General features: G+C 37.5%; 2 protein-coding genes across 8 annotated transcripts; one reads left to right on the top strand and one right to left on the bottom strand.

Moving 5' to 3' along the window:
- Positions 1 to 1,334: 1,334 nt before the first annotated feature.
- On the bottom strand, positions 1,335 to 24,039 carry LOC131006803 (ABC transporter B family member 11-like). Of its 7 annotated transcripts, XM_057933949.1 has the most exons (17): positions 23,908 to 24,039; positions 23,758 to 23,832; positions 23,618 to 23,678; positions 21,837 to 21,896; positions 21,219 to 21,316; positions 19,560 to 19,895; positions 18,226 to 18,401; positions 9,427 to 9,648; positions 9,098 to 9,336; positions 8,463 to 8,988; positions 8,117 to 8,414; positions 7,167 to 7,553; positions 6,572 to 6,963; positions 5,276 to 5,542; positions 3,846 to 4,109; positions 2,558 to 2,857; positions 1,335 to 1,767 (listed from the first exon to the last, which is right to left on the bottom strand). In XM_057933949.1, exons 7-17 carry the CDS (start codon positions 18,385 to 18,387, stop codon positions 1,393 to 1,395), a joined length of 3,432 nt encoding a protein of 1,143 aa, XP_057789932.1. In that variant the 5' UTR covers positions 18,388 to 18,401; positions 19,560 to 19,895; positions 21,219 to 21,316; positions 21,837 to 21,896; positions 23,618 to 23,678; positions 23,758 to 23,832; positions 23,908 to 24,039; the 3' UTR covers positions 1,335 to 1,392. The 7 variants fall into 7 exon arrangements, with proteins under 7 accessions (XP_057789932.1, XP_057789930.1, XP_057789928.1 ...); XM_057933947.1 differs by lacking the exons at positions 21,219 to 21,316; positions 21,837 to 21,896 and adding an exon at positions 18,498 to 18,552 and having other exon boundaries at positions 8,117 to 8,390; positions 23,908 to 24,033; XM_057933945.1 differs by lacking the exons at positions 21,219 to 21,316; positions 21,837 to 21,896; positions 23,618 to 23,678; positions 23,758 to 23,832; positions 23,908 to 24,039 and adding exons at positions 18,498 to 18,552; positions 20,226 to 20,297.
- LOC130989690 (uncharacterized) lies at positions 22,468 to 24,237 on the top strand. Its single transcript, XM_057913783.1, has 3 exons — positions 22,468 to 22,471; positions 22,645 to 23,359; positions 23,858 to 24,237. Exons 1-3 carry the CDS (start codon positions 22,468 to 22,470, stop codon positions 23,868 to 23,870), a joined length of 732 nt encoding a protein of 243 aa, XP_057769766.1. The 3' UTR covers positions 23,871 to 24,237.
- Positions 24,238 to 24,479: the final 242 nt, after the last annotated feature.

Genomic DNA, 24,479 nt, shown 5'->3' with positions numbered 1-24,479 from the left:
TCGAGTAATTTGTGTAGAAATATCTAGTTTAACCGTGAATTACCGTGGACCACTCCTTCCTCAACTTGAATTACCGTCGAATTTGCTTCGGAATTAGCCATGAAAATTTCCACAAACCCACGACACTATTTCACTCTTTCACACTTTCAATTTTAAAAACTAATTGTGTAGCCGTTTGAATGTGGGAATGCATGCATCCCCCTTTTACCCCTTTTTAACCTAAATGTTTTTGGTAATGAGCCCTCCACCACCCGCTAGTCGTCCCCCTAATGTAGTCAAAAGGGTGTATTATTGTGGTCAAAAAAATATTTGAAGCCGTGAAATGTGCTGCCAAAATAAGGCACCAGCCGTGAACCCGTGAACCTTGAAGAAGTCAGTAAATTAAATTCATAAAGTTAGAGAATCCTTATAATTTGTGTCATCATTTTGTACAAAAAGTACACTTTTTTTACTCAAATGTGTAAGAGGTGTAAGAAATATATTGGAAAAAGTACAAACATGATTGAGACATTAATGGTGAAAATGGTACTTCATATTAATTTGGGTAGATTGAGTATATAAGTTATAAGGGTGGGTATTTTTTATAGATAACTTATCAAAATGGATATTTTAAATCCCACCCTTAATTATTTACTGTGATTTTCTCTTTCTTTCCCCTTTTCACGCAAAAGGGGCTGCACATCATAATTAGTTAATATATTTTTCTATATAAATATACAATGTATAATTTACATAATTATCCTTAAAATAAAATACTCCCTTCGTCCCACAAGAGTGCGCATCACTTTTGATGACACGTGTTTAATAAAATGTTAGATGAGTGTATTAGGAGTGGGTAAAGTGATCCATTATAAAGTAAGAGTAAGAAATAAGGAGTTAGTGGTGAGGTAGTGTACAAAAATGGCAAATGCACACTCTTGTGGATGTCCCAAAGTAGAAAGAAATGCACACTCTTATGGGACGGAGGAAGTATATAATAGAAATATAATAGGTAATTTATATTTTGTGCTGAAAACACTTTTTATATTAGTATTAATATTAGTATATATGATGGACCTTCCCTTGTAAGACATTTTAAGTAGACGATGGGCCTAATTCTAATACTCCCTTTGTTTCATTACAAATGTCCCATTACTTTTGGGCACGAGAATTAAGAAATGTGTAATTAGCAGATAAAGTGGGTTGATAAATATTATTTAAAAATTAGTTATAGAGAGTGAATATGTTGCCAAAAAAAATGAGACATTTGTAATGGAACATCCTATTATAGAAAGTGAGACATTTGTAATGAGACGGGAGGAGTATATATAGTATCAAGTTGTATTAGGCCAAAGTTTAATGAAGACTTTTGTTTATTCATGTTATATATAGTTGGTGATAAATCATACCAACTTACACGTGCGGGGGTGGGGGCGGGGGCGGGGGGGTGTTGAAGCCACCCTTTAAAGAGGCATAGATGCCATGTTTGATATGAATCAAAGTCTGGTGGTTTCCTTTTTCTGCAACAACTCCATTTCTGATAACTGCAATGAAATCTGCATTCTTGATAGTGGACAGCCTATGAGCCACCACTATGGTGGTCCGATGTATCATAGCTCGGTCTAAGGCGCGTTGAACGAGCTTTTCAGATTCAGCATCAAGAGCGCTGGTGGCTTCATCAAGTAGCATAATCTTCGGATCCTTCATTATGGCCCGTGCAATTGCGACTCGCTGTTTTTGCCCACCGGATAACTGTATTCCCCTTTCACCAACTATTGTATCATACCCCTATATATATATATTCATCTAAGTACTTTTGAGTTTGTGATAAATTCATAATGCTATACAGACAACAGTGTGAGTTCATGACAACAGTTTTTCCAAAAACACATACCGTTGTCTATTTAGAGTTGTTTAACAACATTTTGATTTGTCCCCAAAGGCTATATCTAGAACCTTTTTTTATTATTATTTTTTAAAGACACAATTCATATTCCTAGGTTTTAGTTTTCTTCTAATTTTCTTATCGTCTCCAAATTTTAGAGCTTGGATTAATTTTCTACAAGGATTAATTAAGATTTAGATTATGTGTTCATTGTGGATTTTTCTACATATTTTTTTAATTATATGCACTCTTCTTTAATCACGTTTAGATAAGCTTTAATACAATTCTAGGGTTTGTATGCTTAGTTGGATTAATATTTTTGATTTATTAATCTCAACTAAGCTTTCAATCTATGATTTGTGATTCTTGATGCTTGTTTCTTGTGAAATACTTTATCAATATTTGAATATTTAGTTTTTTAGTTTGGGTTGTAATCCATCGAATTTTGGTCGGTGGTTCAACCATTCGATGCACACCCGTACAAACTATAAGAGAAACTTTTTTTCTTTCTATTGTTTTAAAAAAATTAATAATGATTTCTCATTTTCTCTCTTTAATGACTTGACTTCTACATAATGATTGAAGAGAAAGCGTCTTACTAAGAAGTTACTTCCTTGTCAAACTAGAAGAGAAGGTTTAAGTCATTTGTGTTGGCGTTACTAAAAGTCATTGAGATTGTGAACGAAAATGCACCTTTTGCAGAGCACTGATGAATTTGTGTGCATTTGCAAGTTGAGCGGCAGCTAAGATTTCTGCTTCTGTGGCATCGCCTTCCTTTCCATAGCCATAGGCGATATTCGCACGAATTGTGTCGTTGAATAACACAGGCTCTTGGCTCACAACCCCCATTTGCTTTCTTAACCACTTCAAATTCAGATTCTTGATTTCAAAATTATCTAGTGTGATCACACCCGAATCTGGATCATAAAATCGTTGCAATAGAGAAATGATGGTCGACTTTCCACTCCCACTTTCTCCAACAATAGCAATGCTCTGAATATGTACACATTAAACATTGTTAGTATTTTGTGATGAATATTGCCTTCAAGAATAAAACATTAGGGAATATATATACAAGAGTATTTCGGTTAGGTTTGGTTTCCACACGCAAATTATTTTAATTTGGGTCCAGTTCAGCCTAAAAAAGCGAATCGAATTTTCAATACATATGGTTTTTTATACACAAAAACTTGGGTACAATCTGTTGTACCGTACAACCGAGTTGTACCTTGACCCGCAGCCTCACCGAACCCGCATCCTGACTCAAACTGTGTAAATGATACTATTCGGTTATACAAATGACACTGCCTATAATTGACATTGTTCAGTTATATAATTGACATTATTCGGTTATATAAATGACACTGTGTATAAATGACACTATAACATTGTCAATGACACTATTCGGTTATACAAATGACGCTGTGACATTTTCGGTTATACAAATGACACTGTGACATTTAAAAATGTCACAGTGTCATTTGTATAACTGAATAGTATCATTTACACGGTTAGTGTCATTTGTATAACTGAATAGTGTCAATTATATAAGTGTCATTTATACGCAATGTCATTTGTATAACCGAATAATGTCAATTACAAGCAGTGCCATTTATCTAACCGAATAGTGTCATATACACGGTTCGGATCAGGATGCGGATTCGGGTTAGGATGCGGGTCAGGGTGCAACCCGGTTGTACGGTACAACCGGTTTTGCCCAAGAACAACTCTTTTTTTATTAGTTATTTACTTTCATTTCTAAGAATAAGAATTAACTTTTGAGTTCACATGTGGTTCCAATTTGATAAGCATAAGTATATAAAGTTTTTTAAAAAATAAAAATAAAAAATAATGATAATAATTTAACCCAGACCAAATCACACTGAATCAAAATATTAATTTATGGGTTCAATTCGATTTGACATGCTAATTTGGTTGGGTCGATTTGAGAAAAAAATAAGAAATTTTTGAATTGATGTACCTTGCCGGAATGAATTGTCAAGCACAGATCTGTGAAAATGTGAACATCGGGTCTACTAGGATATCTGAAGCGAACATTTTGAAATTGGATATCTCCTTTTATATTTTGTAGAACCATTCCTGAGTTGTCGGAAGAATCAATTGCAGATTTCCGATCAAGAAGCTCAAAAATAGAAGCAGCGCCAGCTTTGGCTTTTCCAGTGTCGGGCGCAAGGGCCCCCGATTGGGATATAGCAATCGCGCTTATGCTCAGACCGATAAATACCTGCCCATATTTTTGTATTAGAGTACGTACGGTACTCACCTAAAACTTATGAATTAAAAAGTACCCTTTTTGTCAACGAAATATTTATCATAATTTTCTTTTTAATTTATCTACAAAAAAAATTATCAGTTTTATTTATAATAGTAGAGTCCATATAGTTTCACTCACATTTAAAGTGAGACATTTATTCCACTAATAACTTCACTAACTTTTCATTAAACTCCGTATCATCCATGATATGATAATTTTTTTGTAAACGAAGAAAATAAAATATATAGAGTTTATAGTGAAAATTGCCCATTTTTGTTTATAGTAAGGGACAAATATACACACAAACAGCTTTATTTACATATAAATCATAATCATTTATTGGACGGATTCTCAAAATTACCTTAGTGAGAAAAAGAAGACAATAATAAAAACCTATACTATTTTAGTTAATGCACAAAGTGAAAGTCTCAAATTCGAGTTTATCATCATATCATGTCTTAAAATATTTATTTTTCATATAAAAAAGTATACATATATTGTTCTATATATTGCACGAACAGTGTTGGCTGCATGAAAACTGTTCGTTACCTTACGAATGCACAAATAGATTTGTTCATGTGATCATATCTATTGAATGACAAATTCATAAAAGTGAGCATATTGTGTACTTGTAAAGTTGCGTGTATTATTTATCGTTCGCTAATCTAAATCAGTTTTCACTCAATATAATATTAAAAATAGATAAAATTAACAAAATTTTGAATAGTTCATATACGAAATAACTTCCTACTTTTTCATTTTAAAACGTTGACAAAAGAGCTTTCTATTTATTTTTGGACTATACCCCACTCATTAATTAAAACAATATAATACTATAACACTTTTTCAACCTTCCCAATATACTCAATAATCTTTTTCTCACTCTTAATACATGCACTCAATTACTTTTTTGTTAAAATCTGTGACACTCCTTCCTAGGGAATTCTTTCATGAATGAAGTATAACATATAGTAAAAACCTACAATGTATCAAATTACTAAATTTTTCTTAATTAAAAGTAAAAATGTGCGAGGATGATATAGGTATAATTTTTTAAATATTTTTACTCTTATATTATTGTTTCCAAAAAGATTTGAAAAAAGACAAGTAGGTTGGGTAGAGGGTAGAAATCTTACACGAAAAACTTGTTCAAATGTAATATTTCCAGCATGAACAAGTCTGGCCCCAGCATAGTAACTAGCAGCGTAAACCGAATACAGAAAGAAGATAGACATTCCAAAACCTGCTCCGCTTAGCAACCCATGCTCCGTCCCTACCCTCACCGGCAGCCGGCATTTCTGCCGGTGAAGCTCCATCATCTTCTCCTCCGCACAAAACGAAGCAACCGTTCTAATATTTCCGACGCCATCACTCGCAACTTGAGTCGCATCCTCGTACAACTTCTGCACAACCCATGCATCAATCAATTCACACAGAAATCCTTAAAAGTTAAACCATATCGCTCGGATCCATTCAAGTATATAAGCTAGTATGTTTAAATTATGGGGTAACTGCACCTAAATAGATGAATATTCATTGAAGTCTAGTTTTGCACGTGAACTAAAAATTGTATGTCCAAATCAGAAGATTCGATCTCGAATTATTTGTTCATTTTTCATTGCCAATTTCACCATTTTAATAATTATTATTATAAAATAAAGAATTGCTATTATATAATGAACAAAAATAAAAATTTATTACAAAATTTTATAATTTAAAAGAATTGTAAATCGTGATATTTGATTTATCAACCCAATTAATCATTTAATTTTTTAAGCTAAAATTAAAAATGAAAATTAAATATAAAAAGATAATTATAAATCTCAATTAGATTCATGAACTCTGTAATAATTGCAAAAACTAAACTAAATCACACCATATATTAAAATTCAAGAAAAAATAAAATAATAATAAAAAATCAGAAGTGTGATACCAAAGTTGGGATAAAGGATCTTAATTAGATTCTTGCACAATTTTCAATTGTTTTGGTTTTTTCACACGATTGAAAATTTGCCTCAAAATTGAGGTGGTCTCCCGTGAAACCGATTTCATGGTAAACCAATTTTTCAAATGACACTATTTCAACATACAAATGACATTTTAACATTTTCAATTACACTTCTTCAACATACAAATAACACTTTAAAATGTTACAGTGTCATTTATATGGTGAAGTAGCGTCATTGTGAAATCGATTTCACAGGAGTTTTGGTGAATTAATAATGAGGTGAACGTTCGAAATGTCTGCATGACTCACAGTCGATGTACTGAACGACGTAGGCAAATGCTCACACCACTTCAACTAGCCACAATCGCATTAATTAGTTAAAAATGGATAAAATCAAAATAATTGAAAATTTATGTATAGAGATAGACAAAAATTTAAATTCACGTGCAAATTAAAATCAAATATTGAGGCGCAATTGAATCACCTGTGAGTCGCCACTAAAACCCCCAATGAACTTCATGTGAACGTATCCATAGAGGGCGATGAGAGGCAACATAACCAACACTATGAGTGAGAGCTGCCAGCTGGCTTGGAAGCCAATGACCAAACCTGCAACCGCCGTCGCAACGTTCTGAACCACCAAAGCAAGCGATTCCCCGACCAGATTCCTCACGCATTTGACGTCCGCGGAGAGCCGCAGGCCAACCGAACTGCTCGAATTCTCAGCCACATCGAACCACCCTATCTCCATATGCGCCACCTTCTCGAAGCACATGAGCCGAAGCCGCTTGATCAACCTGCACCCAGCCACCGCGAACAAATACGTTCTCGTTGGGGTCACCAGGAGAGACGCCACACCAAGAACAACAAACATGCCTGTCCAAACCAAAATACGTCAACTTTTACATTTCAAGCGTCCATCACAATATTAATTTTGGGCCAATTGACAATTGTGTAAAAGATTAGAATTGTGTATTTGAAGGCAAATTTTTTAATTCATGTGCAAAATCATAATTAGGTAAAAGTTTGTGAATTTTGAGGCATTTACCCATAGAAAAGAAAGAAAGTAACAAATGTACCTGCCCAAAACTTGGAATCCCTCCGGAGCTGATGAGGCGGGTGGTAGAAGCTGTTGATCGCGCTGGCGAATAGGAGGCCGAAGAGTGGGAGTATCGCACCGTTCATCACTGCTGCTAAGGAGCCGAGTATTAGCTGTGGGATCTCTGGTTTGTTCAAGAGTGCGAGGCGGTAGAGTGATACATTAGGCATCATCTGGTTTTTGATTGATGAAGAAGAGGCCGCCGTGGTGGTTTGTGTCGTCTCCGTCGCCCCGTCAAATGAATAGCGTGCGCTGTTGCCCGCTCCTGCGCTCATCTCGGCTCTACGGTTTTGTACATCCAGTTCTTGCAGTTGTATGAGTCGAGTGTATGCTCCTTCTGGGTTTTGGATTAGCTCGGAATGTGAACCTGCAGGTGCAGTTGGTACAATCCAAACATAAAAGTCATTATAATAAAAATCAAAATTTGTGTATTAGTTACCCATTTCAATTGGAAATGAATCTGCCAAATTATTAATGTTCTTAACATATCCAAAATTACAATCCAAATTTGGTAAACAAATCCTATACACACTCGTTCTTTTTTTTTTTTTTTGAAACTATATACACACTCATTCTAAGAGTGCGTTTACTTTGGTTGCACAATTTTCATTGAAAAATAATGGATAAGAAAATATGAGAAAATATTATTTTTTTTCCTTTTTTTTTAATCATGTTTACTAGAGATGAAAAAATGTTGGAAAATGTTTTCACACCCCTACTCAAGGATAATATTATCCAACAATGGAGAGAAAAAAAGTGAAAAAGAGCTGTTCGAGAAAATATTTCACTCTTCCCAGATAATATTTCCTATCATAGTAAATATGTAAAAATAATAGAAAAATTGGTAAAAATATATTTTTTCTCTCATTTTCCATCAAAGTATTCAAGTAAAGGCGGCCTTAAAATGGAACAATACTTTGACAATTGTACCTTTTTCTACAATTTTTCCTTTGTGAATGACAGCAATGGAATCTGCATTCTTGATCGTGGTTAGGCTATGAGCAACGATGATGGTGGTTCTGTTTATCATGACCTTGTCGAGCGAGTCCTGCACGATCCTCTCCGATTTTGCATCAAGGGCACCTGTAGCTTCGTCAAGAAGTAGAATCCTCGGATCTTTCAGAATTGCTCTGGCTAAAGCTATCCTCTGCTTCTGCCCTCCAGAAAGCTGAGTTCCATTCACACCAACCATCGTATCAATCCCCTGCAACATATATACAAGAAGAATCTTGCTATCAAATGGCCTTTCAAGACTCAAATTCTATACTAATTATACCTGAGGAAGGTTGGTGATGAATTTAGCAGCATGAGCAAGCTCTGCAGCACCTCTGATTTCTTGGAGGGACGCCCCCTCCTTCCCGTAAGCAATGTTGTCCTTGATGCTCGAGGCGAACAACACGGGCTCCTGGCTCACGAGACCGATCTTTCCTCTCATCCACCTCACCTGAAACTCTCTAATATTGACCCCATCAATCAAGACTTCACCTCCCTGTGGATCATAAAACCTCTCCACAAGGCTTAGAATGGTTGATTTCCCTGACCCACTCTCCCCAACTAAAGCCAGCTTAGTCCCACTCTCTATTCTCAGAGAGAAACCACTAAATATCCTCTCATCTGGCCTTGATGGATAGCTGAAATCCACATCCCTAAGCTCTACTTCCCCGTGTATGTCCTCCATAACGCGCCCCTCTCGACTATAAGGATCAATGTCTGGTTTTCTATGTATCGTCTCGAAGATTTTGAAAGCAGCAACTTGACCCGCTGAGAATGCACTCAAGCATGGGGATATCTGCCCTAAAGAACTGAAAGAAACCAACACATGAGATACACGATTGAGTATTTTTATCCTTATTACTCAAAAGTAAAAAACGGTATCCACTCAAATTTATGATTTGGTTGAAGAAAACTTACAATGATCCCAATAGAACAGCCATCATGATGTTCAAAACATGTCCTCCTGTATAGCCTTTGTCGATGATCATCTTGGAGCCGAACCAGACTGCTAACGCGTAGCTGCAGAAGAGGACCGACATAGAAACTCCAGAGCCTAATCCAGCAACCAAGCCCTCCTGCACACCGGCTTTGTAAGCTTTGTGTAGAGATTTTTCGTATCTGTCCACAGCTCGCCTCTCCCCAGTGAAAGATGCTACCTGCATATATGTATCACTTAAGTCTAAACAAAGATATATGTGAATATTTAGCAAATTTTGTGTAGTTGGGAAAGATTCTTGTTATATTACAGTTCTTATTGAGCTTATTGTTTGCTCAACCAGAAGAGCTGCCTCTGAATAGGCCGTCTGCCCACGTGATGTCAATCTTGCCATAACAATAGTCATGAAAGCAGCAGCGACGACGAGAACGGGGATTACAGAGAGCAACACAAGAGTGAGAAGCCATCCTCTTGCGAAAGCTATGACGAAGCCTCCAACAAATGATGATAAGAGCTGGATCAGCTTCCCAATCTGAGTTTTCCCATCAACATGATAAGAATTCAGACACAGAGTTTAATCTGTGAAAATATATATTTCATATATAAACATAAAACATAGCAATAGAGATAAACAGATAAAAATAAATCACTTTAACTTAAAAGTATTATTTTGTTCTTAATTGACTAATTTAAGATTAAATTCAGGATGAGAACCTATAATTGATTGTGTGAATTACTAGTTGGTTAAGTTTGGTTGTGAATTGCTAAATAAGGAATTGTCCATTAAACGTATTCTTGGTTGTCAATATATTAAAATAACTATTTTATCTTCCTTTTTTGATATGTAGAGTTACCTAATATATTCATTTTGCTATATTATACAGATTACAAATAGCCATTAAGATAAAATATAGTCGACCGTAATAATTCACAACCATGAATTTTCTTAATAGTCAATTAACCCTATTTTACATGCAATTCACAATCATAAAACTTCTTGGTCGTGACTTTAAGCCAAACCACGTGAATTAAGAGCAAATAGTATTTTAAGCAAAAAAATGTTTTTTGTTTTTGTCTTTTGGCTAGTTTTTAATTTTACAATAACAAAATAAATATTTTGACATATTATATAGGGTGAAAATAATATCTATCAATTTTAAAAGATAAAATCTAAAATATATTCATGTTTTATAGAGTAGATGAATTCTACGTAGGTAGCACTTGTTTATCCTTATTGGTGCATTTTGCACTAATGCTCGACAACTCGACTCGCATTGGTCTAGTATGTCGAGCATTATTGCATTTTTCTAAAATGCTCGACCATTAACACTCAATTGTTCGACTCACAATGGTCGAGCATTAGTGCACTTACCATTATTGCTCAACTTGGATTGGTCGAGTATATCGAATAAAGTTCGCGATTTGAGTAATACAGAACAACAAAATAAAATATTCAATCTAGGCTTAATGGTAGCTCTTACACATTGCCAAAGATTTGGAATTTTATTTCGTTGTTCTATATTATAAACTATAGAACAACAAAATAAAGTTTATAATAAGGGTCAATAAAGTTCGCGATTTGAGCAATAAATATCGGTGTGCGTGTCTTGACTTAGCGGTAGGTGGTTAATGCCCAAGGTCTGAGGTCCTGGGTTTGAGTTCATCGCCGTGCGATCTTTTAATTTCTTTATTTACTTGATAAATTATCCAAAAAAAAGATAAAAAAAAATAAAAAGTACCCACTATAAAAGAAAACTATAATAACTACCCCTTTTGAGCTTGAAATGACAAAATTGCTCTTATTTGAATCAATACAAGTCGAGCATTAGTTGTAAATTAATGTACTAATGCTCAACCACTACGAGTCGAGTATGTCAAGCTAGCATTAGTGCATTTGTGGTAAATTAATTAAAGCTCGACATGTTAGACTTTGTCGAGTTGAGCATTAGTGGTAAATGCATCAATGCTCGACCACTACGAGTTGAGTAATCGAGCATTAGTGATCAAACATTCTTAGAAATATACTAATACTCGACATACTCGACCATTGCGAGTCGAGCAATCGAGCATCCGTGTAAAATATACTAATTATCAGCATAAGGGTAAAAAATCCTAAATAAATGTAATGTATGAGGTGGTCTTCCATGAAATCGGTCTCATACAGTTGAGCACAAGCCGAGGCGAGCTGGGCGGGGGTTTGGACCGATCAGTCCTTGTCAATATTTTAAGAAAATTACTGCTTAAGTTAACATTTGATCTCTAGACCTCATCTTTAAGAGGCTAGAGTGTACCATTGAATTTTTATTGACCCTTATTATAAATTATATTATATAAAGTCTTATTTCATTATATGAACAGTCCCATTTTCAAATTAAGTTTTCTTTGTTTTCAGGAAAAGTCTTATTTGATTTTTTGAAAAGTATTATTTGCATTCAATTAAAAGTTTCATTTATGAAAAAAAAAGTCTTAAAAATCTTATTTGCTCTTAAGAAAAGTCTTATTTTATTTTATTAAAAATATTATTGACACTCAAGCAAAGTTCTCATTTACAAATTAGAAGTCTTAAAATCTTTTTTGCTATTAAAAAAAGTCTTATTTAATTTTATGGAAAATATTAGTCCCTCCGTTTCATCTCACTTGACCTAGTTCTTTTTGGCACGGTTATTAAAAAGAGTAATATTATAGTATAAAGTAGTGTAAAGTATGTTCAGGGCCGGCCCTGAGGGCGGGCGAGCCCGGGCCCCAAAAATTTGAGGGCCCAAAATTTTTAATATATATCTCATTAGTTATAGGTATTAATTATTATGTATACTAAAAAATATTTGATTTATTAGTTTTGGATCCAACAAAAATTATTGTCAAATACCATTAAATCATTAACTATTCAAGGAGATAAGATCTCGTCTCTTTCAACGTATTTCTTGAAAAAAAAAAACTCCTTTTTTTTTCAAACCGTTGCCCAATTTTCCAAAATATAAGAATGGTTAAGGTAGTCTCTTCAACTTATTTTTCTTATCGTTGAATCATTAATATAGTTATATAAATAAAAGAAATCGCGATTATTCTCTTATACTTGATAATCGTTGTAAATGTCCAAGGAAAAAAAAATCACATTGCAATGGTTAATGGCTAGCCATGATGGCATCATGAAAGCTAAGGCCTTTCACCTCCCATGGTGTGGCTGTATATAGCCTCATTTGTTGATGGAGTAGAACATACCAACACAAGAAGTTATCTCTTCTCTCCATCTCATATCATCATCCTAGCTGCATTCGTAGGAGCATAAAGCTCAATTCTCGTCTCGTTTAGTTCGTTGGAGCCTTCCTAGTTCGCCGTGTTGCTACTTTGAAGGAAGAAGCCGTTTCATCTTTGGGGACGACACGCCTTACCGTGAGCACTACCGGGGCGTATCTCGTCTTGCGGAGAGAGGACTCCTCGACTCGGCTTTGAGTTTGTTCTAGTTTATATTTAAGTGCATTTCCAATTTTTTCGTTGTAATCTTTCTTTTTTTTAAGTTGTATTGTGCTTCACGGGTGTACTATCCAACAATCGCAAGACGAGATAGTACTCGTTGTTGTTCTAACTGGAAATGTCGACTACTCCTGCCAACACCTCCGACTCTGCTGCTTCCGCCACCGCCGCCGCCGCTGCTACCTCTGGCACTGCTGTCGCCGCTATCAACTCAACTGTTGCTGCTTCCACCAATGTAACTGCTTCCGCTACTTCTGGCGGGTCTGCTGGTATGAATTATGGAGGACCTACTCCATTGTCATTCAATTTTGGTTCATTCCAAACAAGCCTTGGAGGAGATGGTAGTTCTGGGAATGGAACTAGTTCTGTTGGACCGACACTGTCGGGGTTCACGTTTGGTTCATTCCAAACTGGTGGTTTCGAGAGTGGAACTGTTTCGGCGCCGCTACAGCCTTCAAGGATGTTGCCGCCAGCCGAAAAGCCACGTAAATTTGGTGGGTCACACTTCAAGATGTGGCAACAAAAGATGATGTTCTACATCACGACGTTGGGCTTTGTCAATTTCTTGAGGGAAGACGAGCCTCCTGTGCCGGCGGAGAACAAGACCAGCTTCGTGGTGCATGTCTGGTATGACAATTGGTGCAATGGCGACTACATTTGTAAGAATTTCCTTTTGGGGGGCTTAGAGGATAGCTTATATAATGTATATGCCAATGTAAAGACCTCCAAGCAAATTTGGGAGGCACTAGAAAATAAGTACCGTAGTGATGATGCGGGGACAAAGAAATTTTTAATAGCAAAGTACTTAGACTTCAAGATGGTCGATAGTCGATCGATCATGGACCAAGTGCAAGAGTTCCAACTCATCTTGCACGAGCTGGCATCCGAAGGAATGAACTAGCCCAAAGCTTTCACCGCTGGGTCGGTCATCGAGAAGCTCCCGCCAAGTTGGGCTGACTTCAAGAGCTATCTCAAGCACAAGCGAAAGGAAATGACTCTTGAAGATCTCATTGTCAAGCTGCGCATTGAATCTAATGTGAGAGAACGTGATAGCAAGTCCAACGGCCCATTTGACGCCAAAGCCAATTTGTTGGAGAAAGGCGGTCCCTCCAACAACAACCGTGCTCGCCCAAATGCCAAAGACAAGGGCAAAGCGAAGGTGAATGCCCCAAAGTTCAACGGGGATTGTTACAATTATGGCAAGGCGGGCCACATGGCGAAGGACTGCCGCAAGCCAAAGAAGAAGAAGGCAAAGGAGGCCCACGTTGTTGAGAAGGACTTTGACAAGTGGGACGAGGATGATCTAGCAGTTGTGGTCACAGACGAGGTCAACGTGGTTGAGAACCATGGTGGTTGGTTCATAGATACCGGAGCAACGGTGCATGTGTGCTCCGATAAGAAAAGGTTCTCAAGCTATACACCGGTTGAGGGGAAGAAGCTCAATATGGGGAACAAAGCCTCGTCAGAAGTTGCTGTTGTTGGTGTAGTGGTACTCAAGCTGATATTTGGTCAAGAACTAACTTTGAAGGATGTGTTGCATGTCCCAGACATCCGCCAGAATTTGGTTTCAGGCTCCCTACTAGTTAGCAAAGGGTTTAGACTAGTTTTTGAGTTTGATAAGATGATATTGTCTAAGTTTGGGAAGTTCCTTGGGAAAGGTTTTCTTACCGATGGACTTTTCAAACTCAATGTAATCAATGTGCGACGTGCGTCTAAAAATGCTATGAATGAAAACCCTACAACTTCCTCTTACTTGATTGAGTGCTCCGATTTATGGCATTCTAGATTAGGACATGTGAATATAAATGCTATAAAAAGATTAGTAAATATGGATTTGCTAAAAGTAAAAGACTTGAACACTTCAAACAAATGTAAAGTTTGTGTTGAAGCAAAAATGGCCAAGCAACCATTCCACACTGTTGAGAGGAGCACAAAACCTTTAGAGTTGATTCATACTGATGTATGTGATTTGAAATTTGTGCAAACAAGAGGTGGTAAGAAGTATTTCATTACTTTTATCGATGATTGTACAAGGTACTGCTATGTTTATCTTTTAAGAAGTAAAGATAAGGCCATTGAAGCTTTCAAAAACTTCAAAGCTGAAGTAGAAAATCAGCTAGACTGTCAGATTAAGCAAGTTCGAAGTGATAGAGGGGGAGAATATGTAGCCCCGTTTGAGGAGTTATGCAGCACAAGCGGTATAATCCATCAAACTACGGCTCCATATTCGCCTCAGTCTAACGGCGTTGCTGAACGAAAGAATCGAACGCTTAAGGAAATGATGAATGCATTATTGATAAGTTCTGGGTTGCCCTAGAACATGTGGGGGGAAGCTGTCTTGACAGCCAATTACATTTTGAACAAAATTCCTCCAAGGGGTAGGGACGCAACTCCCTACGAGCTATGGTAGGGCATGAAGCCTTCGTACAAATATCTTAAAGTGTGGGGGTGTTTGGCGAAGGTGGAAGTTCCTCCTCCCAAGCAAGTCACAATTGGACCCAAAACAGTTGATTGTGTCTTTATTGGGTATGCTTTGAATAGCAACGCCCACCGATTCTTGATCATCAAGTCTGATGTTCCTGACATGCATGTGGGCACGACGATTGAGTCAAGAAATACGGTTTATTTTGAAAACATATATCCTTGTAAGAACAAGGACAAGAGTGAAGCTAGTTCCAATACTAGTGCTAGTAAACTAGTTCTAATCCATCGGAGAAAGAACCAAAGTCGCACAAGCGTCCTAGTTCTGAACCAGAGGACTTTGAACCAAGACGTGGTAAGAGAGCCAGGACGGCAAAAACATTTGGCCCTGATTACATAGTTTACATGTTAGACGAAGAACCAGAATCAATAAAGGTAGCATTCTCTCGTCCAGATGCTCCTTTTTGGAGAGAGACTGTTCAAAGTGAGATTGACTCCATTCTAGCAAATCACACTTGGGTGTTGATGGATTTTTCCTGAAGGTTGAAAGCCCTTAGGATGCAAATGGATCCTTAAAAGGAAGTATAAAATGGATGGGTCGATAGACAAGTACAAAGCCCGGTTGGTAGTCAAAGGGTTCAATCAAAGGGAAGGGTACGATTATTTCGATACCCTTTTGACTAGTTACACGAATCACGTCTATTCGCGTGCTTCTCGCGATTGCTGCCTTGCACAATCTAGAGATTCACCAAATGGACGTTAAGACTGCATTTCTAACCGAAGATTTAGAAGATGAAATCTATATGGAGCAACCCGAAGGGTTTGTTGTACCTGGTCAAGAGAAGAAGGTGTGTAAACTTGTGAAGTCCCTGTATGGATTGAAACAAGCACCACTGCAATGGCATTTGAAATTCGATAATGTGATGTTATCAAATGGATTCAAGATCAACGAGTGTGATAAGTGTGTCTATGTCAAGGGCACTAATAATGGCTATGTCATTGTGTGTCTTTATGTAGACGACATGTTAATTATGGGGAGCAACATCCAAATAATCAATGATACCAAGAGCATGTTGAAAAAGAATTTTGACATGAAGGACATGGGGATAGCTGATGTGATTCTTGGAATGAAAATTGTAAGAACTTCTGAGGGAATTGTCTTGTCACAAGCTCACTATGTTGAGAAAGTGCTCAAGAGGTTCATTGCTCATGATAGTCGTCCGGCTAAGACCACTATAGAACTTGATGTTCACTTGAAGAAAAACACAGGCGAGCCTGTTGCACAAGAAGAATATGCTAAAGTGATTGGATGTTTGATGTATATCACAAACTGTACTCACCCTGACTTAGCATGTCTGGTGAACAGGTTAAGCCGTTATACAAGCAATCCAAGCAAGGAACATTGGAAGGCTCTAATAAGGGTTCTGAGGTATTTAAAATACACTTTGAACTTTGGGATACACTTCTCGAGATACCCCCCAGTACTTGAAGGTTACTGTGATGCGAATTGGATATCCGACACCAAGGACTCACTTTCGACTAGTGGGTATGTGTTTACTATTGGGGGTGGAGCTGTATCATGGCGGTCCATGAAGCAAACGTGTATTGCTCGTTCCATCATGGAATTAGAGTTTATAGCTTTGGATAAAGCTGGTGAAGAAGCCGAATGGCTAAAGAATTTCTTAGAAGATATTCCATGTTGGAATAAGCCGGTGCCATCGGTGATGATACACTGTGATAGCCAAGCTGCTATCGGGAGAGCCAAAAGTGATCTATATAACGGTAAGTCTTGGCATATCTGCCGTAGACACAATACCGTGAGACTTTTGATCACAAGTGGGATTATTTCTATTGAGTACGTGAAGTTAATAGATAATCTAGCGGATCCATTGACCAAAGGTTTACATCGTGATCAAATGTATAAGCTGCTAACGGGAATGGGTTTAAAAATCACATCTTAAGACATTTATAGTGGAAACCCAACCATGTTGATTGGAGATCCCAAAAACTTGGTTCAATGGGAAAACTAAGCTATTAAAGTCTATGAGTGCACACTCAATACATATATTCCCGTGGAAGAGCAATAGTGGGAGTGTGTTTAAGCCTACCAAGTGGTGAGGATAAGTCTTCGACTTTTAATGGTTCCTAAGTACCTCGAGGAGGTCGAGCGTGGTAGGATGCTCGGGAAAGAACCACCTATGTAAGTGAGAAGTGGGGCCGCTTCATTTTAATCACTTATGAATCCAAAAAGGTTGTCCATGGCCTGCAACGGACACAAATGTGAGAACGGATGAGACTGAGTCATCATCGCGTTGGTTTCATTGTCTAGGTATACACGTTGGATGAATAGTTCAAAGGCATCGCGTCCTACCAGTCCGCCAGTATATCCGGTGGTATCAACTAAGGAAGGTTCAAAGCCACAAGCCACCTGTCCTAATGCTTTGATGTCTCTTGAGGATTGAGCTATGAGTCTGCATTCATGCATATGGCATTTCCACTCATGTGGGGGATTGTTGGAAATTAGTTTTGTATATTTTTATACTTAACTAATTTGTGGTGGTTGTTTATTTAATTCTTAAAGAATTAAATATAATATGGTTATTCTATATTTTTTATATAGATAATCGCAGTATTTTTATTATCTCAAAATCAATTTCTGGTGAGTGGAAAATGATATACTAAAATTGTGTACTACACGTGAGACTTTTGAGCTGTCGTAACTGCCAAGACCTTTGGCCTTTCAGCTGCTGTAACCACCAATGGTTAATGGCTAGCCATGATGGCATCATGAAAGCTAAGGCCTTTCACTTCCCATGGTGTGGCTATATATAGCCTCATTTGTTGATGGAGTAGAACACACCAACACAAGAAGTTCTCTCTTCTCTCCATCTCATATCATCATCCTAGCAGCATTCGTAGGAGCATAAAGCTCAATTCTCGTCTCGTTTAGTTCGCCAGAGCCTTCCTAGTTCGCGGTGCTGCTACTTTGAAGGACGAAGTTGTTTCATCTTTGGGGACGACACGCCTTACCGTGAGCACTACCAGGGCGTATCTCGTCTTGCGGAGAGAGGACTCCTCGACTCGGCTTTGAGTTTGTTCTAGTTTATATTTAAGTGCATTTTCAGTTTTTCCGTTGTAATCTTTCTTTGTTTTAAGTTGTATTGTGCTTCACGGGTGTACTATCCAACACTATATTATATAGTTAATTATTTTTTACCTTCTCTCCCATAGCATCTTGAATTATAAGGGTATCACTAGACATCCTCTCCACAATTTTTCCTGTGTTTATCTCTTTATCGAAGTATCCAATATCTTGCCTCAGTATAGCTTTGAGGTATAAATTTCTAATCCGAGCTGCCTGCCTTTCGCCTGTGATCATCCAACAAGACACCTCTGCCAATAACAAAATGTGGGATTAATTTCTTATATATGTTGTGTAATAACATTTCCAAGATGATTAACCTAATTAATTAAGTTTTCAATACTTACGTGCAAAAGTTGCTACTCCTGACCCTAAGGCAAGATATAAGAACTTCAAGGACACCTACAGATGAATATTCTTATATATTAATTAGCATGTAAGAAATTTCAATGATAATATTACTAAGATTGTTTTGAAGCACAATACTAATCTTATACAAAGGGGTCATTACACACCTAAACATGCGAATTTTCATCGAATTCTGATTTTGCATAAAAACTAAAAATTCTACCTTCAAATATATGATGAACTTTCACTTGTTTTGATTTTTCACACAATTATTCTCCAAATTAATGATAAGATGGACGCTTAAAATGCCTACCTGAATTAATCACCCAATATACTAATTAAATAGTGTAAATTAGTACTCCCTCCGTCCGCCAAAATTATGTAAAATTGCTTGGGCACGGGATTTAATAAAATTTGTGATGATTTTGATGTAGTGGAGAAAGGGTCCCACCACTTTATGAGATGTGTGGTTGAGATTGAATTTTGAGTGGGTTTTTTGTAAATAAAGAATGTTAGTAAGGATAAAATATTAAAGAGGATGGTGGGACCATTGCCATAAAAGGAAAGTGACATAATCTTGGCGGACGCCAAATATAGTAATTTTTACATAATCTTGGCGGACGGAGGGAGTATATATCTACAATGAGGGGTGGAATTAGAAGTTTAAAATAAACAGACAAAATTATATTTTTGTATATCGATACAAATTTGGATGAGCAAATTTATATTTTTATATATAAAAGTGGGAAACAAAAACAACCTAATTTCCGTAATAATGATAAAAAAAAAATAGCTTGGACAATCGTTGGAGGGTGCCTGCCATGGGCACCGTCCCTGATCATCATGATATTAATTTGTCACCGATGCTAGTCATGATGATATTACTTTACCAGAAATCGACAATCGTAAAAGTTTGTGTATTTAAAGATATATATATATATATATATATATATATGTATGTATATATATATATATATATATAATATTTAGTTCATATATAAAATCAAAATTAAGTGGAAGTTGGTGTATTTAAGTGCAACTATCCCGTTATTTGATCGTACCTTGGATACCTCGTCGACAAGGGCTTGAGTTTCGACGTTGTGTCCGAAAGAATTGGCTAATTCTCCGTATAGGAAAGTCATGAGAGGCAACGCCAAACCACTCCCCACAGATGTTATCACACCCATCACCATCAGCGCGTAATCTGCAGCGTCTGCAAACCAAAACAGTTTGTAGTATGGAACTTTCTCCACACTTTTGCTCTCATTCTTCTCGGAGATTCTTTGGCTGCTGCGGCCATTTTCTGTGGTCTCCGACGTCGTTTGTTGTTCTTCAAAAGGGCTAACTTCGGCCATCTTCACTTTTTTTCTTGATTTTGAGATAATGAAGGTCAGCACCTGAAAATGTAATTCAAGATCCAAGATGTAAACACAGCTAGCTAGTGCATAACAAATTAAGCAAGTAAAACCTGATCACTGAACTAGATTAGAGTAGAACAATAAGTCAACGATTTAACTGATGAAGTGGGCAAGACCTCAATTGGTAAGACGCTTCTCTTCCAACCAATAGGTTGGAGAGTTCGAGTTAGGAAATGGGGAAAAAAACATATGAACTAGGCAAGAAGTTAGTTCAGTATTGTAGGTGAGCATGAAGCAAGATTTTACTTATGTGATGGTAAGTAGAGGAAAGAAATAATCAACCAGCTTCATATCCTAGTTTTCTCTTACGCATTTAGGCTTCGATCTGTACTATGATCAATTTCCTTCATGAAGAGTGCGTTGAAAACATGAAGCTAGCTTAGACAAGGGAGTAGATATTCTACATATATAAATAAATTAAAACATCACTATAGTGAAAGTTTACGAGGGAATAAGTGGATTTAATATATGACATATTTTTGTGCGGTACAGACTAACAGGCAGTGGCAAATTCAGGAATTGTTGAATTGAAGGGGATTGAACTTGTTGAAATATGAAGTTTGAGGGTACTTGATCGAGCATTCAAGGGTGGTAGCTCCCTACAGTTCGTTTTTTGAACTCAGATGGAAGCCTAATAGGGTAAGAATTATGATTCAGTCACTTGCTATACTAAATAATTGTTAATATAACAAGTATATTGACAATACAGGAAGAGCCACGGGAATAGCCATGCACGTCTACACTATTCTATTTTCTATAAACATAAATTAATTTTCATTGTTAATATTTCACAATCTTATTTCAACTAGAGGAACAATGAAAACTAACTAAGACAAGAAGAAGAGAAAAATAACACAAATTTAATAAACCAATCATAAAATTAAGTAGTTAGTCTGGATGTTACGAAATCATAAAATTTCTATAAACGATGCTTATATTGAAATATAAGAACTGCAAAATTCAATTTGAACGAATGACTAATCCATAGAACATGTGGTGAGATGTGTTGTAATAGCCAATGTGAGTACGAAAGATAAACTGTCACGACCGGACTTAATTAAGGATAATTAAACCGGGAAACCATGACTAAGGGAGGGAGATAAGAAACGGGAGTAGAAAGGGGAGTAAATAAATGGAGAAGGATCGTATTTTTTTATTGATAACGAAGGAAACATCTAATATATAACGACGATTTAGTTGCGATGATTCAATTAAACTAGTAAGTTCGGATATCTCCGACTTAGCCAAAATAACATAAGACTTCTTTGAGTACGCAGCGGAAGGAATAAGGTTTCTGATTACATGTATGAAGACATGTACCCAAGAGTTTTTCAATGCATATGATATTAAGACAAAAAGGATCCCGCTCGTCACTTCATCACCATCGGCTACTGCTCAACCTGCACATTTAGAAATACATGCAGGGCTGAGTACAAAGGTACTCAGTGGGCACATATGCCTATTATGAAATATAACATGCTTCGTAAAGTTGTAAATTGTCATGCCATCATAAATAGTACAACAAGGGGGTTTTTCGCTAAAAACGCCCAAGCTTACTAAATTCATTTGTGATTCTTAAAGTTCGTCTGATCAGACCAAGTTCTCTTGTAATCTATCATATCTGGAACTGCGTGCCGAAGAGGTGGCCACCTCTCAACGGACATCGGACCGGCCAACCCGCTAGATGACTTACGGTCCCTCGTGTACACTAGTCAAGGCATGATAGCTATCAACTGCTCAAGACCCGAATTCGACTACATGATAACTGGCAAAGCCACATCAGATAGATATCATACTGAAATTGAAACATGTTATGGCAAGACAATACTTGAAATAACTTCAATTCAAAGATTTTGTCATGAAATAACTTATTCAACTGTAATATGAAACTCATTTGATATATATGAAAGTAATGCCCACCTGATAGAATCTTTCTGTGGTACAGTAGCTACTTGACTGATTATTAAACTCGCGCTTGACCTTTATTACGAGAATATAAATAAGATATTGCTCGAGCAAAATTCTCAAATAATGAGAATACGAAATTAACGATGCATGTTTCTCTTATGCATGAATTATTATTCTGAGATAATAATCGGGAAATTCTACTATCAATCCTTGCTATCGGATCAAGTGAAAGAACCATCTAGGTTTCGCCTCAAGAGGTGAAGTAATTAACTATAATAATCCGTTCGCTTCAGGGTGTTCTAATCCGTCAATTAAATAAATCCCGCTCCTTGTAGTCGATAGAAAAGAAATAAATACTTCGGCTTATTCGCTTTATATCCTCATAAATTAATCGGCTTAATAATTAGGAACGAAAGTAATATTATAAGTTCGAATAATTAAAAGGCTCAACATAAGACAGCCTAATAATTAATTAAGCAGAAATGGGCCTGGATAACTAAAATGAAAGGTCCAATTGAAATAATTCATTGACTTAAGTAATTAAATAAATCTTGGCCCAATGAATAAATAATTGATTAGCTGGGCTAAAAAAATAAATCAAACGAGGCCCAGCTAAGATAATACAACAGCCCAATTAAATAAAATGGGTGAGGCCCAAATCTGTTAATAATCCTCAGCCCAACTCTAATAAAAATAAAAAGGCCTTAAAGAAAAGGGGATCTGGGCTTAAATGATTTAGACGACCAGTCCATTATCAAAAATCTGTAGCCCACAATATTTAAAAAGAAGGGCCAACATTTCGGCCCAAGGGAAAAATAAGTGAAAGAAGCCCAGCTTCCTTCCTCCCCTCCCAATCGGTCTCTTCTCTCTCTTCCATTCTCAAATAAGTCGGGCCCCTTATTCTCTCAAATCAGTCGAGTTCCTCCCTCTCAACATCAGTCGCGGCTTCTCTCCGCTGAGGGGCTCGCCGCCGCGGCTCCGAAATCCGGCGAGGTCGACGGCCAGACGTACCTTCTCCCCTCGCCTCACTTCCTCCTCAGTTCACCATATCAGCCAATCTGGTCGAGCCCTAACCCTTCTTCGCCCAAATGCCACCGCCGCTGCCGCCGTACTCTCCGTTGGAGTCGCTGCCCAGATTCCTCACTATCAGACTCGGCGTCTCCCCCTTCCAATCTGCCTTTGGAGAAGGCGGGAGGAAAAAGCCCTAATCTCGGCCTACAACTATCGCCGCCGCCGCTGTCGCGGTCCCCTGGCCGTCAAACGGCGAAGCCGGCGTCGTCTCGCCTCCTTCTCCGAGCCGTTCAGGTCCCGATTCAGACGTCAAGGTGGGCAGGGAGTCGAGCCCTGTTTCTTTTCCACCTCCGCCACCATGGTTCTGCCGCCATCTCCACCGTCTGTGGAAGACCGGCGATTCAGCGTCGTTGCTCCATTCGCGATGCTGCTGCTGCTGTCATACGATTTCCGCCGAGGCAGCAAGAGCTGCCGTCGTCGTCGTCTTGGCTCAACCGAACAGGCAGCCGGCCCTATTTCTTAAAGCTAAGTTTCAAATCCTCGTCTCTCTTCTTTTCGTTGCGTGGTTGAGTTTCGATATGCATATAGACTTCCTCGAGTAAGAAATTAAAACTTAGCACTCTATGTGTGTGAGCATGCTATGGCAAGTCTACATTCGATTTATGAGCTGAGGCGTTTCCTTTCTTTCTGTCTGTGGAGCCTGATTTCATATGCATAAACTGATCATGCTTGAGGATGCGAGATGCGTATGTTGAGAGAGTGGACTGAGATAGTATAAATACCTTGAAGTATAAATGTTGGTTGGTGATTTGTTGCTGAGTTAGCCGAACTGGAATAATTGAACTGGAAAGATCGAACTTGTTCCTTTCAATAAATGCAAGTTGCAGATTTGAAGGGGATGATGAATCAAAGCTACTCTTACCTTAGAGTTTTCTGGCAAGAAGTGAATGAGTGGTTTATCTTGCTTTTCGGATATGGCGTGTTGAATGAACTGGAACTGAAAATTGGTGGTGTTGTTTCAGTAATTGCAGGTGATCAATGGAAGAAGATGGGGCATTAAAGCAAGGCTTACCTTGAGAACTTGGCTGAACGAAATGGAGGCTTCTCTGCTCGTTGGAGAGAACTCTTGGTGACAGGAAAATGATAGAGAATGTTGTGCTCTCCGCTGGAGTTGAGACTAAGGGTGCTGGCAACGCCAACTCCTTGCCAAGCTTAAGGAGTTGGGAGCTAGCTTTATATTATTGCAAGTTGATGACTAGCAGTGGCGGATCCAGGATTTATTATTAGGGGGGACGAATTTTATTGAAGTACGACGTTTGAAAATATTTATACGGGGGTTCGGGGGCGGAAGCTCCCGAGTCAAATTTTTTTAAGCATTCCGTCAATTAATTTTTATATCCAACTAGAATCTTAATGGGTTTATAATTAGAATCAGTCACTTAATATACTCCCTCCGTCCCAACGAAAACAATGCACTTCTTTTCGACACGGTATTTAAAGAGAATAAAATTGTAATGTAAAATCCGCATAAAGGTGTGTGAGACCACATTATTTGTGTGTAAAATTATTATCAAAAAAGAAAATGCACCACTTTTGTTGGAACGGAGGGATTAGTAAATAGTTGTTCGCAATTTTAATTGAATG

Source organism: Salvia miltiorrhiza, chromosome 1 (genome assembly GCF_028751815.1).
Source record: "Salvia miltiorrhiza cultivar Shanhuang (shh) chromosome 1, IMPLAD_Smil_shh, whole genome shotgun sequence".
NCBI classification, from domain to species: domain Eukaryota; kingdom Viridiplantae; phylum Streptophyta; class Magnoliopsida; order Lamiales; family Lamiaceae; genus Salvia; species Salvia miltiorrhiza.
This window is presented reverse-complemented; position numbering and strand designations above follow the sequence as displayed.